The 13,917-nt window shown below is 49.7% G+C and overlaps 3 protein-coding genes across 3 annotated transcripts; 1 reads left to right on the forward strand and 2 right to left on the reverse strand.

Moving 5' to 3' along the window:
* Window positions 1-285: 285 nt before the first annotated feature.
* On the reverse strand, window positions 286-2,754 carry N0V96_002891 (uncharacterized protein; the record flags this gene model as incomplete). The annotated part of the gene is made up of 2 exons (XM_053199148.2): window positions 286-615; window positions 688-2,754. The coding sequence occupies 2 exons, from the start codon at window positions 2,752-2,754 to the stop codon at window positions 286-288; spliced, it is 2,397 nt and encodes a 798-aa protein (XP_053043413.1).
* Window positions 2,755-3,434: 680 nt separating this feature from the next.
* On the reverse strand, window positions 3,435-4,616 carry N0V96_002892 (uncharacterized protein; the record flags this gene model as incomplete). The annotated part of the gene is made up of 4 exons (XM_053199149.1): window positions 3,435-3,826; window positions 3,896-4,331; window positions 4,389-4,480; window positions 4,547-4,616. 4 exons carry the CDS (start codon window positions 4,614-4,616, stop codon window positions 3,435-3,437), a joined length of 990 nt encoding a protein of 329 aa, XP_053043414.1.
* Window positions 4,617-8,032: 3,416 nt separating this feature from the next.
* Window positions 8,033-10,307, forward strand: N0V96_002893 (uncharacterized protein; the record flags this gene model as incomplete). The annotated part of the gene is made up of 6 exons (XM_065756653.1): window positions 8,033-8,183; window positions 8,285-8,734; window positions 9,170-9,216; window positions 9,278-9,772; window positions 9,946-9,966; window positions 10,113-10,307. The coding sequence occupies 6 exons, from the start codon at window positions 8,033-8,035 to the stop codon at window positions 10,305-10,307; spliced, it is 1,359 nt and encodes a 452-aa protein (XP_065615022.1).
* Window positions 10,308-13,917: the final 3,610 nt, after the last annotated feature.

Genomic DNA, 13,917 nt, shown 5'->3' on the forward strand with positions numbered 1-13,917 from the left:
GGTTACAAAATGATGCTCTCTGAGCCCGCCATCGCGGCAATCCTACCTTGTCCAGTTCACTGTCTCCCAACCCAAGCTGGCTTTACTGCATGCACTGATCAGCAATCTACCGAAAGAGCATCCTATCACACGATCAACACCGTGTTAGCGGGTAAGGCAGCTTCTAATGGAAAGGTACAAGCATGGGTGAATACGAAATGATGCTAACTAGTATATTGGATATAGCAATCTGATGGCTGCGGTTCATTCTCTAGAGCATGTGTGGGCAACAGATGACAAGATCGGCTAATCTTCTAAGGTAGGCTTGCTCTTGAAAGCTTCAGCTGCCTCTCGAAGAGGCGCCTTCTGGTCTGGAGAGAGAACGGGTACGTGGCCAACAACCGCAGCGAAAACGATACCTACAGTATCCCCTGGATTATCTGCTTGGAGCGCACGCAGTTGACTGGACTCAATCGAGCCGCCATTCTTAACATCTACGTTTTCTCGCACGCGTTTTAAAACAGCCTTGCAAAGGTGGTCGGTGTGAAAATAGTCAAGAGTGAGCTCGCGAACCTCGTCATGAACTGCGAGGGCAACTTGACGAACTAGCTCAGATAGGAGGAGGGCACGGTGCTTCTGTCAGAGACTGTCAGACAAATGTACTATAATGAACACTTGGTGGTATAAGTAGAGAGTTTTATATCTTACCTTGGGCTTTTCCGGGTCGGTGGGGGTGCCATCGTTGCTTGCTTTGTTGAGCCAGCCGCTTCGCTCAAGGATTTGATCAATGACGTCCGCGTTTAGTCCTCTGGGATCCGAATTGTTCAAGATCCTGGGGGCAATCAAACAAGAACAGACTCCCTTGAATTTCATGATCCGAATACCAGCTTTAGATGTCATGACGCGATTGTTGTTGGGTTTGTTGCGCTTCTGGATCCATTGCGCAGCCGAGACTCCTTTTGAGAGTCCGAAGTTCTTGAAATACGCTTCTGGGTTCACCGGTGGATCGCCGACAAAAAAGGCGGTCCGGCCCTGTTGCTCCATCATTGAATCCAGAGCGTCCCATTTGTCCCCGTCTTGCAGAAAGCCTTCTTGTTGGAGAGCCTGATATAGCTGGATGCCGTGCATCACGTTGCCGGGCTTCGCAGCATACTCGGCTCCCACACGGTGAAAGAGCGTTCGGACGTAATGTAAGAAGAGACCGCAGTACATCGGATGATGTTCTAAGAAGTTAGAAGTCCTTGTCTGAAGCCTCGATGCAATGCGAATGGCGTTGAATGGGTCTTTTCCGGGCCCCCATAAGATTGCCAGCTTGTGAAGATCCTGCATGTTCTCCCTGACCGCGCCCTCTCGATTGCTACGAATCCGGAGAGCCTCTTCGACACTGTCGGCGATTGGCTTCAGGGACCGCTGGAAATCCCTCTCGCCGTTTCGAACGGAGGGTCCGAGGGACTTGAGAATATCGAGGTACACTTGCGCGGAGAAGCATAGCCATACCTCCAATTTACCCGTGTCCATCACGTATTTCAATCCCTTGGTGAACTCATCCTGAACCGGGGATCCTCGAAACAGCTGAAAGAGTATGGTTTGATCCGCGAAGACTTCAAGGAGTGCTGCCTTGTCCTCTGCCCATCGCTCGCGGGCGGTGGTTCCTCTTTTCTTGTCATTGTACCAACCGAATTTCCCATTGTAATTTGGAATGTTTGAGGGCGACTCGCTGCTGCTGAAGGCATGAAGAAGACTGAGAGTAGTGAAGTAGAGGTCGGAGGCGTCCTGATAGCAGTTGAAGTTCAAATCATCACCCCACTGCTTATCAAGAGGGTCCTGGCCTTGAGCTGCGCAAGCAGCCTCATAGAACATTTGGATGGCTTCCATGGCCCCCCCAAGCTTCTCCATCGACGAGGCAATTTCTTGCTCCATGTTGCGCGCAAGCTGCAGAGCGGTATTGGTAGCAATTGAGACGGCGGCGAGGTCTCTATCTCCTGACCTGTACTCGGCCCAGAGATGGAGGATCTCTCCACGAAGTTGACCAAGATCTTTCAGGTACGCAGTGTACATGAAGAGGGCTGCAGTATCGGAGTCGTCTTCCTCAGCCATAAAGACTTCAGGAGTCTTAGCCTGACGATCGATATCTGGAGCAGCCAGGAAGTCCTCAGATGGCTCGTACACGTCTAGGATGGCGATCATATTTTTAGGTCCGTCGACATGCTTGGAACCGTTCTTGAGAGCTTTTTCGATGCCGCGGGTCGCGTCTTGCAGAGCAGATACGTCGAACGCGCCCACGTGAGATTCAAAGGCATCGCGAACGCGCTCAAGGACGGTGATAAAGAAAGCATGTTTATTGTCTCCACGGTAGTCCTTGAATCGTCGAATACCTCCCAGCATAGAAGAAAACCGTTTGCGAGTTTCAATGACGCGGTTGAGGGATGACATAAATGATTCTGGGACCTTGAGGGAGTCAGACAACTTTCCCGCGACGAATTGTGCTAGTGGTAGGAAGTCCTTGATAGCGATGATGTGTTTCGGCGTCGTATCCTCAGGCGCCTTCTCCTCAGATGCTTGCAATGGGCTGATGATAGCCTGTTTCTTAGCCTCCTTCCGCGCCTTGCACTTCAACCTCTCAGATGTGGGCACTGAAGATGTAGCCTTGGCGGGTGGCTCACTCAGGGGCTTGGAGTAGCCGGAGCTTATCGCGGTGGTAGCCAGCCACGAAGCAACGGCATCAGTGTCGCGCTTGTATTGCTTATAGGTTGAAAGCAAGCCTGAAGAAAGCATGATGGTGGTTATTTACCGATGCAGATGAGCGAAAGACACCGAGAGGGGTATCAGGTATCAGAGTGGTACCGCAATTTTGGGGTAGGAATAGAGAGGGAGGAAATCAGAGTGATAACACGATGATCAACTCGAATACTTGGCAAAAGCATGTAATCAATTGGTGGTGAGACGGACTGGATCTACCGAGGTTCGGAGGCTCGAATGGACGGGCATTGAAGCTTTCACCACCTGCCAGTGAGAGAGTAGGGCCGGTTGAGGAGCAGTCACGTGGCCGCAGCCAGTGGGCCGTTACAAAAGGTAATCTAGCATATCTAATATCCCTGATCCTGTCGGTTGGGGAGAGTATCTTGAGGATTCTGCACTCAGGCATCAGGTCTTGCACTTTGTTTCAATCTCCTGAGAGGAATCGAAGTCCAGGATGAACCGCAGGCAATATGCGCCCCGCACCAACTTTGAGACAGAACACAGTAAGGCAGGCAATGGATGAACGTGCCTAACAGCTAGACACTTGGCCATCGCACATTCCTCCCAACACCATCGTCGCCATCTTGACGACTGGCGAAAGGACAGCCCTGCTGGTATTACCACCAGCACATTGACACTTTTGTGGACACTCAATGAACTTGTGAGAAGGAGATACTGTGATAAATTGAACAGAAAGCCTGATTAAACGGCCCCCCTCACTGGTTAAGATACTGCTCGAACTTGCCACCATAGCGCTGTCCAGCGATCGGCAAGCTCTCAATCAGCGCCCAAATCTCCTTTAAATCGTCGTCGCTCAGCTCCACGTCTACACAGTTCTGCACCACTCGCTCCGCTTTTGTCGACCCAGGAATCGGGACGGCTCCCTGCCGCCGCACCCAAGCGATGGCCACCTGCGCGACCGTCGCACCCTTGCGCTCGGCAATCTTCTCAACCGCCTCGACAAGCTTAAAGTTCTGGACGAAGGCGTCCGACTTGAAGCGCGGCAACATGTGGCGCATGTCGTTGGCGGGGAGATCCTCAGGCTTGCGGAACTCGCCAGTGAGGAGGCCACGACTAACGGGGCTATAGGCGACTAGAGCGATGCCGACTATAATATTTGTTAAAGTTAATCATTGCTGTAATATGAGAATGCGGCCCGGGATGGCAAAAGACTTACGCTCGTGGCATGCCTCGGCGACACCGTTGGTTACGGCATCGGGCGTGAAAATGCTGAGCTCAATCTCGACTGCAGCAATTGGGTGCACGGCGTGCGCGCGGCGGATGGTCGCGGCGCTAACTTCGCTAAGGCCGATGCCGCCGATCTTGCCTTCCTTGATGAGTTCCGCGAGGGCCTGGACGGAGGTTTCGATGGGGACATTGGGGTCGACTCTAGCGCACTCGAAGACATCGATCTTTTTGGAGCCACCGAGGACTCGTACGGCCTCTTCAACAGAGGCCCGGATGCCCTCCGGACTGCAGTCCGGGATGTGTGTCTTGCCGTCGTAGGCGCCCTTGATGCTGAGGACAACCTTGTCGGCATCCTGCGGGTTTTGCTCGAAGTAGTGTTTCAGTAGGTGCAAGGAGTTTCTGTCAGGAGTTCCGTAGTGGATTCCCTGCTTTTGTGTTAGAACCTTACACATCAAAGATGGCTTACTCAATGGTAATCCTACCCCGTTCCAAACGTTGGCACCCTGTTCGAGCGCAGTCTTCATCAGTTTGGTTGAAACAGTGAAGTCAATCTGGTCCCAAGGACGGGTTAATCCTGTGCATCATTGTCAGCAAAAGAATACAGTCTTGCTATACCTGTTTTTGAGCTTTATGAACTCACCCATCAGTCCGTAGCCGGTTGGCCCAATGGACTTTCCGACAATGGTCTTGGTGGCTGTAGTGGAGCTCATGTTGACGATGATCAAGATTGAGATGCCAAGCTTCGAAAGGGTATGGTGTTTAAAGTGTAAGGTTAGTATACTAGGTAGATATTTTAGACAAATGCTGGATTGATAATGTTCCAAGGCCAGAATCATTGAGAGGTAATACAACTGCATATATATACATTTCGTTTCGATCCAAGCCATCGCGGGCATCAAAAGTCATTGCAAGTATGCCTACTACCTTCGGTAGTGCTTAGGTAGTGTCCCCAGAAATTAAGTCCGGCTAATTATCTCCAGGCGTATAAGCCGGGGTCGGCCGCCGCCTCTGGCACTTCAGTCGGTCTCGGGTGGGCCTTGGTAGGGTTCACGGAGCTTACGATAAGATCCGGTCCGTCTTACTCACAGGCTACTGCTGGCGGTGCAGGGGAAACCTCATCTCTTATTGGGCGGTTCTATCGGATTTAACTTGACATATGCTCTCAGTGACGACGCAGCACTCATAAGCGTTGACCAAAGGTCCTATTCGGTGGGCGCGGTCTACCAAAGGCCCAAATGTGAGTGGATGCGTTTCCACTGTTAACTTGTCTGCCTAGAAAAAGAAATATGTAGATCCCTTGGGCATTAAAAAGATGGAGAAGCAGCCAGGCGCTATGGTACTACCTGAAGATAACCTATACCTGTATTATATGACATTTCTTGTTAATATATCTATACAAGGCGAGGTTCAAACCCTGATATGCTTTCGTACTCAGTCTTTGCCATCGCCTCCCGAATCTCGAGACTCGTCACGACAATCTGGACTTACCCGTCCTGCCGTGATTGATCTCTTCATATTGCTGCAGATAGAGCCCGGGTGGCCACTGGCTTTTAGAAATCGGCGGCTAATCTTGCTAAGTTGCCTCATTCTCTTAATGTCGACCCTATTCCGATTCGTGTCGTCTCGCGAATAAATTCGGCGTTGTTTCTTGCACAAGGAATCAGTAGTTGGACCTTAGCCGTAAAGATCTCGATTTGCTAGCTACATTCCACGTCGTTAAAGGCAAGATCAGGCTGCTTAGCATTATTTGACTTCCCCCTGTAGGTCGTATTCCCCGTCTAGCCCAGTTGCCTGGGAGTAACCATAGTTTCCTCTCTCCTTGTTCAATAATGCAGCTGGAAGATTGATCGCCCGACCACCACTAGCATACTTGTGCCATTTCCGCGTTCCCGCGCTGAAGGAGGTGCAAACACATCGCCACATCCAGGTGTATAGTTACCATATGTATCCCAAGAAGCCCTTGTGAGTATCTTCAGCCATGTCTCCCATACTCGTGTGACTCCGGCGTGTCGGACCGTCAAGACTTAAGCCCGTGCAGTTATCAATAAAAAGCTACAGCGGGTAGGTACAAGGACATTAGGCTTTGGGTTGCGCATCCAAGAATAAGCTATCAACATAGTTTAAGAGGAGAATTAAGTCACACACCGTGTAGGTTGTATGGGCCTAGAGCAAATAATGAGTATTAAGCGACGAACGGTTGGAAGCAGAGTTACGCACCTTAGGTTACCAAATTCAGGCGGACCCGTCCGTTGTCATTGTCATGGACTTATTCAAACAGCCCGTCAAAATGAAGTTGCCAGGGATATAAGCTACTGCTTTGATCAATTGAGAAAGCAAGGATGTTGCCCTAGTGATGCCTGACGTTCTCAGCCGTTTCTGTCGATGTATATATCGACTGACTCAGAAATTACTGGATTTTCACGTAGCAGGTTTCTGATAGACCAATCTTGCGATCACAATCTGACCGGGTCAGAGGACCCTCTCACTAGTGTAGTATTGCGCGAGACGAATTAGTCCGCGCCGCTCTGAGACTTACTATTGAGAGCGAGAGCGTACTTGAGCGGATTAGGGTAGGTACTGCCATTGATTGAGTGGATATGGACGTAAGTCACCGTCAAAATCACCGGGGGAAGTACCGGCAAAAGATCCATCATTTCGGTATAAAATCCTTTTCAGCATCTAGTTAGCATGTTAATCTACCGAGAGAGGTTATGCTCTAACATCAGAGGAATGTTGCTTCCCGGTAGTGTAAACACCAACATCCACCTGTGACTCAGTCTCTGCACCCTCTCTGCTTCTCACAAACTTGCTGGGCTCTTTTACCTCACGTCTAATCATAAAATTCTCGTGACCTCTTGTCATAGTGGCTGCCATACGGACGAGCGGTGAGCTGCCTTGCTCGGCCGTTCGCGTAGCTGATGCTTTTGCGAAAGCGAGGAGGTATCCAGGGAGACCCCATATGCTTATCTACTCACAAATCCCAAATTTTCTTTGAAGGAAGCTGATTTCGAACAGAATGGCTTGATATTCTTATGGAGCTGTAATTTGCATAGGCCGGGATGGAAATTATTGAGAATAATAGCTTCGATTTTGTCACGACTCTGGGCCATTAGTACGCGGGCAATGGCTAGTGCCCACATGACTTCCAGCAATCTCGACAAATTATAACAGTCATTCAAATGAGATGATACATCCTTACTCAGGGCTCCGAAGATCGACGGCTGATTCCTCTATAGAAAGTTGACCTTCATTGTTCACCTGGGGAGCATTCACATTGCGAAGTCAAACGCACGGTCATTATTGGAGCGGCTCTGTCGGCTCCGACGGGACCAGGCCCCCAGCAAGCCAGGAAACACGCAGGCTCAAGGAATAAGATGCTGAATAAAGAAAATCGTGAAGTGTTCTAAGTTTCTCCGTGACGTGATTTTGTAGACGTGAGTAAGTAAATTTGTGCTTTTGTTTGTGTTGTAACTTCTCTGTATTTGCTGCCGAAAACTTGTATGCGCCCATCGAAAGGAAGGGCATTTTCACGTATCACTTCAGGGAAGGGCAATCTCGTAGTTACTCCACAATTTGCCGCTAAAGCTACCCGCAATCTTCGGAGAGGAGCGCATATCAGCGCTTGCGGCTAGACTCGAGCACGAACTTCCCTAGTTTTACACGTCTTCACAATATTCCCATAGCATAATGTCTACCTAGGTGGTTGTTTAACATATCTTAGCCTCCACCTGAACAAGTTCTTGATCTTGGCAATCCCACTAATTCGTCTTGGATTGAAACTTACACGCCTTTTCGGGAACATGGATATATCTATAACAAAGATCTCTTGCCGAACTACTCTATTTCGCCACCAATCATGACGGCGACTTGCAACAATGAGGCCTCTCATTCCTCTTTCAACCCTGTTGTCATCTTCTTCTTACTGACTGGAACTCGCAGGTTGACCGTCGCCAGATAATGTAGCAGACGCCTAATCGCCATTGGAGCGTATCCAAGTGATGTCTGTATTTCGTGTCATGCTTTGCAATATCGATCAATGATATATAGTAGGAATCTTAGCCGCATTGTGACTGAGTTAACGCCATTAACAACCTTAATCTTTCAAGACTTTGACTTTAGGCAAACCATGCTCTATTCTCAACTCTACGGCCTCGTAGCTACAGCTACTGTAGCAGGGGCGCTTCTGCTTCAGGTTGACCCTGGAAGTCCTGGCCACGAGCTAAGCCCTTTGCTCCATGGTCTTATGTTTGAGGACATTAGCAATAGTGGTGACGGAGGTACAGTTGACAAATGACCCATCGAACATAAAGATTGGCTAAAACATGAAATACGGTGATAGGTCTCTATTCACAGCAACTACGTAACAACGCATTTCAAGGCGGCGTGACCACCCTCGACCCTTGGACAGTTCATTATGGCGCGGCAGAAATCTCTCAAGATGCCGAAGCGCCGCTAACTGGCGCGATTACCTCGTCCCTCAAGATTACCGTTCCCCCCGGCGCCGGTGGATTCACCGGCATTGCAAACCCTGGGTATCGAGGCATCATCGTGAATGGCGGTTACTACAATACCACTTTCTGGCTTCGTGGTGATTTTCAGGGCGATGTCAAAATCCGTCTTCTAGGCAATGAGACTGATGTCGAATATGGCTGGGCTATCATTCCCGTGGACTCCAAGGCTGATTCATGGACACGATATGAAGCCGGATTCTGGACCACAGCCTCCGCCGATGGGAACAACCTCTGGGTTTTCGAGATCTTAGCGGAGACTCTGACTAGCGGAAGCATCAATCTTGGTTACCCGACCTTATTCCCTCCTACTTTCAAAGGTAGAGAAAACGGGTTGACAGTCGATTTGTCTGAAGCTCTCGTAAATCTCAACCCCCAATTTTTGAGGTTCCCTGGGGGTAATAACCTGTGAGTTGCCTTGGTATCTTTATCAACTGAAAGTCCATGATTTATTCACTGATTACTCATTTCGCAGTGAGGGAGGCGGCCCACATGATCGCTGGAAATGGAATGAGACACTAGGTTCTCTCGAATCTCGACCAGGACGTTGGGGTAAGGTCCCTTTGCACTATGATGTTACTGCGATGTAAGGACACTGACTGGTGCTCTTCACACTTGGGTAGGGACTTGGGGTTATGTCAACACTGACGGTCTTGGCCTTATGGAATATCTCCAGTGGTGTGAGGATATGTCTTTGGAGCCTATCCTAGACGTATGGGCCGGCCTCGGACTTGCGGGGCTCCCACCATTAGTAGGAGATGAGCTTGAGCCGTATGTTGACGATGCAGTCCGCGAGATTGAGGTATGTTGTTTACCTCCCTACGTTACTACACATCAGGATGTCGTACTGAAGAACGTCTTAGTTCGTCATTGGTGACATCAATACGTCCGGTGGGGCACTTCGCGCGTCTCTCGGACACCCGGAGCCGTACCAGCTCAAGTTCGTCGAGGTTGGGAACGAAGACAATCTCGCCGGTGGTTGTGAGACTTACAAGCAGCGATTCTTGCAATTCTTCGACGCTATTAAGGAGGCATATCCGCAAATAACTGTCCTTACCTCCACGTCTGACCGAGCCTGTCTGCCGGATCCGATTCCCGAAGGCGTATGGCTTGACTTCCACGACTACAATGTGCCGGAGAATTACATCAACGCATATGACTTCTACGACGACTGGGATCGCGCTCACCCCGTTTTCATCGGTGAATATGCCAGGTGGGGCGTCAAATGGTCCGATATGCGAGGCGCCTGCTCCGAGGCAGTCTATATGATGGGCTGGGAGCGTAACGCGGACGTGATCAAACTGGCTGCCTACGCACCTACACTACAGAATTACGATCCTGTCAACGGACAATGGACTGTAAGATACTGTTGCTCTTATGGAAAAGAAATGTCATGCTGACTTAGGTATCTTGGGTTAGCCCAATCTCATTCCCTTTACTAACAAACCTGATGGCATTGTTTACACTCCATCTTATCACGTCAAAAAAATGTTTGCCAATAACCATGGCGATGTCGTTGTCCCCGTTACAGCTGACGCAGAGCTCAATCCTGGTAGGTTCAAATCGCTCATCACCCTAAAGCCTTCGATCGCAACTGACCTCAAAATTCTTGTTCAATCAGTCTGGTGGGCAGCAAGCATAAAGGGAGAGGGCCAAGTAATCGTGAAACTAGCCAACTATGCTTCTAACTCGACCCAGATTCGCATACAAATCCCTGGCAAGGCAAACGTAAAGGCATCCTTTACCTCAATCACTGCCGGTCCCGATGATGCTAACTCGGTCGAAAACCCCACACTTGTTTCCGCCCCCGCTGTGCTGGAAGTGCTTGGAAACGCTGACGGTATATTTGCCATTGAACTAGGGCAGTTCGGCGTTGGTGTACTCGCAGCCTAAGGGAGGTGTACGTCAACGTAAACTATGAAGGATCATTGCAGTGATCTTTACGCGACAAGCGCGACTGTTAGTGCTTAGGCTCATAGCTTCGGTTGAGTCATTGCACGACGGTCTGAACTTCGATTCATTCCCAGATGATCACGGATATAGTTGAATATCGTCTGTAGATCGTATTGGTCTATTTAATATAACGGCCCTCGCCCACGAAGTTTTATGTTCCGGAAGTGGCCAGTCAACCAGAACAATCATACGAGTAGCTGATTTCAATCGTACCGACGGTCTAACTGTCAACCCGTCCTGTAACGCCCAGTTCTGCCAGCTGCTTTGTAAACCGTTAGGCGGCTGTGGTGTGCTGGCAGGGCATGTCACGCTTCAGTTCCATCTACGCTCTTGTGGGGGAATCATACGGACGAACTTCGACCGAAGACAACGTCTATTAAACTGAATTCCAACCGTCCTGAAAATATTTGATCAGAAATCCAGCGCATGATTCGAACTCGGCACGACAGCGAACTAACCTGCCAGATTCAAGTTTTCTTTTCGGTCTCTACAACCGGGCTTTCATTCTTCCCCTACATAAGGTATTATCTGACACAACAAAACTCAACATGGTGAACATCGCCATTGCCGGAGGGAATGGCGGCGTTGGGCGTAGCATTGTTAATGCACTCAAAAATGACCCAAGACACTCCACCGCCATCCTCTCTCGCACAGTATGCCATGATTCTTATTCCAATCAAGTTTCACCCTCGTACAAATTTATCTTTGCTCACAAACGTTATTTGTACGCAGGCAGCGGCAGAAGATAAAGTTGGCGTTCCTGTCGTGGCAGTCAATTATGACGACAGAACATCCCTGCAGACGACCTTGGAAACCCATGAGATTCACACCGTGATATCAGCTCTAGCCCTACACATCATAGGGGTTGGCCAGGCCCAGATCAACCTCATTCGAGCAGCCGACAAGAGCAAGCCTACCCAGCGTTTTATTAGTAGTAGCTGGGCTGTCAGACCTTCGACTCGGTGAGTGATATTTAATTCCTTACTGCTTGTTCTGGAAATGACCTATGAACCTAACCGGAGTCTTTGTAGGTACTTGAGTCTTTTACCACACGGTTTCCAACGTATCGCTTCCTACAGCGAGTTGGAAAACTCACAACTTGAGTGGACAGCGTTCAATTGTGGGTGGTTCCTCGACTATTACGCAATGCCTCATGTTGAGACCTACATTCCGCAAACAACCTTTGTTGTTGACATGGCCAATAAGCAAGCCTCGATACCTGGAGACGGGAAGCAACAAATGACCTTCACCTACACCAAAGATGTCGCCAGATTCGTTGTGGAAGCTCTCGACCTAATCGTATGGGAGCACGACACATATCTCATTGGTGACGAAATGACCTGGGAAGAATTCGTCGTAATAGCTGAAGATGCTCGTGGTGGTGAGAACCAGTTCCCCAAAGTACGGTCTTGATCGACCTACTAAGATTTTACTTTGAATAGGGGAGAAGTTCAATGTCTCATACGATAGCGTTCAAAAGCTCCAATTTGGTGAAGTCACCGAGCTGCCAGGCCAGGTTGCTGCATACTCGTACTTTCCGAAACAGTGGACTCAGAAGCTCTTCTCCACCTTCGGTTTTTGGGTCACTGAGGGCCTCTTCGATTTCCCAAAGGATAGGGCTCTGAATCAGGTATTTCCACATCTGAATGTTACTGGAGTAAAGGAAATGCTTCAAAAGTCATGGAAAGGCCAATGGTGTATCGGAAATGGTGTCACCATGTCACCAAGGCAGCATCAACAACTGTATCTTCTCTCAACATACCTCTCAGTTTAGTCATGTTCCATACTTATCACTGAGCAGAGCTCAAGCTCAACTGGAGTAGTATCAACGTGGATACGTCCATGAATAAAGCAAATTTGCCATCAAAGTATAGTAGATGATCGGATATGAGCCGTTGATCCATGGAGACCTTGTGACGGGATGAGAAGCCCGTCGACTTGTTGTATCTCTGTCAAGTACATGTACTTATTTAGGTAGTAAAGTAGGATGCCAGAGATAATGTCCCAGCTCGCCATTGCAGGGCCCCCGCTTTCGGACAAGGATATTGTCGTGATGGCTTCAACCATCCATGGCCTCACCGCATGTCACGTGACCTCGGTTACATAATCACCCGAGGTCCACACTCGCTTACACTCTCTATTTCAGGGCGAACCTCGTGCCCATTTCCTACTTTCAATAGATAACCGTTCTCTACATTTAACGTCGATGCCCCTATTTATGACTATACGACAGTTATGAGCCCAGCTCTAACTTAGACCACTGAACCTCTGTTGAAAAGTCACTTTCTGGGAGCTACGATTTACTGTATCTTTTCTCACACTCGATTTCAACCCCCACCACGCTCACGAAGCCCGTTCCTGAGCGACTATGTCTTCCGAGAAGGCTTCTGAGGCGATTGGGCGTAAGCTCAACCACCGACGAGACTGGCCGAAGTGGTACCTCGCTCTACGAGTAGAGGCCCGCTCGAAGGACGTCTGGGACCTGCTTGACCCAGACGACACGAAGTCACCCTCGAATCCTTCACTTTTTACTGAGTCTATTCCACCTATTGAGGAATACGTTAAGACACGAAATGCCGCCCAAGAACAAGCTCACAGAGCGGCTATGGCCGAGTACAACCGACAACTCGATTACTATACTCAGCAAGAAGCCCTGGAAGACGATGCCAGGGACGATCTGGCACAACAAGACGGCCTCGTAGAGCAGCCTTCTCTCCCTACGAGGCCTAAGCCAGTTACGGCCAACCAAGCGCGTCTTCTTGAGGAATATACCTCTTTCGTCCAGCAAACGGCATCCAAGACAATCTCTCGGTCACGAAAAGAGAGATCGTACGAGTCAATGGACCGCTGGATTACCAACTCCGTCGTCCAGGACATCCTGGAGAACGCGAAGGAAGAACTTATCGATTCGCCCGACTGCTCACTTCGTGCGATAATCAGAGTTCTCAAGCGAAAGTACGCCCCGAGCGACTCAAGTTCGCTTACAATCGCCCGAGAGGAATTCAATGCGGTCATGAGCAGAGCAAACTCCCAACGTTAATCCCACCACTTGGATCAAGGATTTCCATTCAGCCTACCGCCGTGCGGTACAGCTCCAGCTACCCGAGGTCCAGGGGACTCTCGCTTCCAAATCCTTCCTCCACGCGACCGCTCGCCGCTTCGCTCCAAACTGGTCCAACCAGGAGCTCACTGATATTGTGAAAATGGAGCGAAGGGGCGAGGTGGTGCCCGATATGGGCCATTACGCCGAGATATTCGACGACCTCCTACACGAGGAGGCGGTGTACGGCAAAAGTCGTGGACGAAACCTTGCAATTTTCGCAACACTGGCGGGTCGTTCAGACTCCCCTGAGCAGAGCGAGGCAAGACCTGACTCGTCCACGAACTGCCCTTGCGAAGGGACCCACCGCTGGAAACCAATTGAGTGCGCGAAGGTGGAGTTCGCCCTTGTTGGAAAGACGAAGTGGGAACACATTCAGCTAGACGGAACCGAAGTCAGCAGGATAATTACCCGCCTGAACACTGATAAATACACCGATCTTCGCGCCGA

Source organism: Colletotrichum fioriniae, assembly GCF_027942845.1.
Source record: "Colletotrichum fioriniae strain IMI 355084 chromosome Unknown scaffold_2, whole genome shotgun sequence".
Lineage (NCBI taxonomy): Eukaryota > Fungi > Ascomycota > Sordariomycetes > Glomerellales > Glomerellaceae > Colletotrichum > Colletotrichum fioriniae.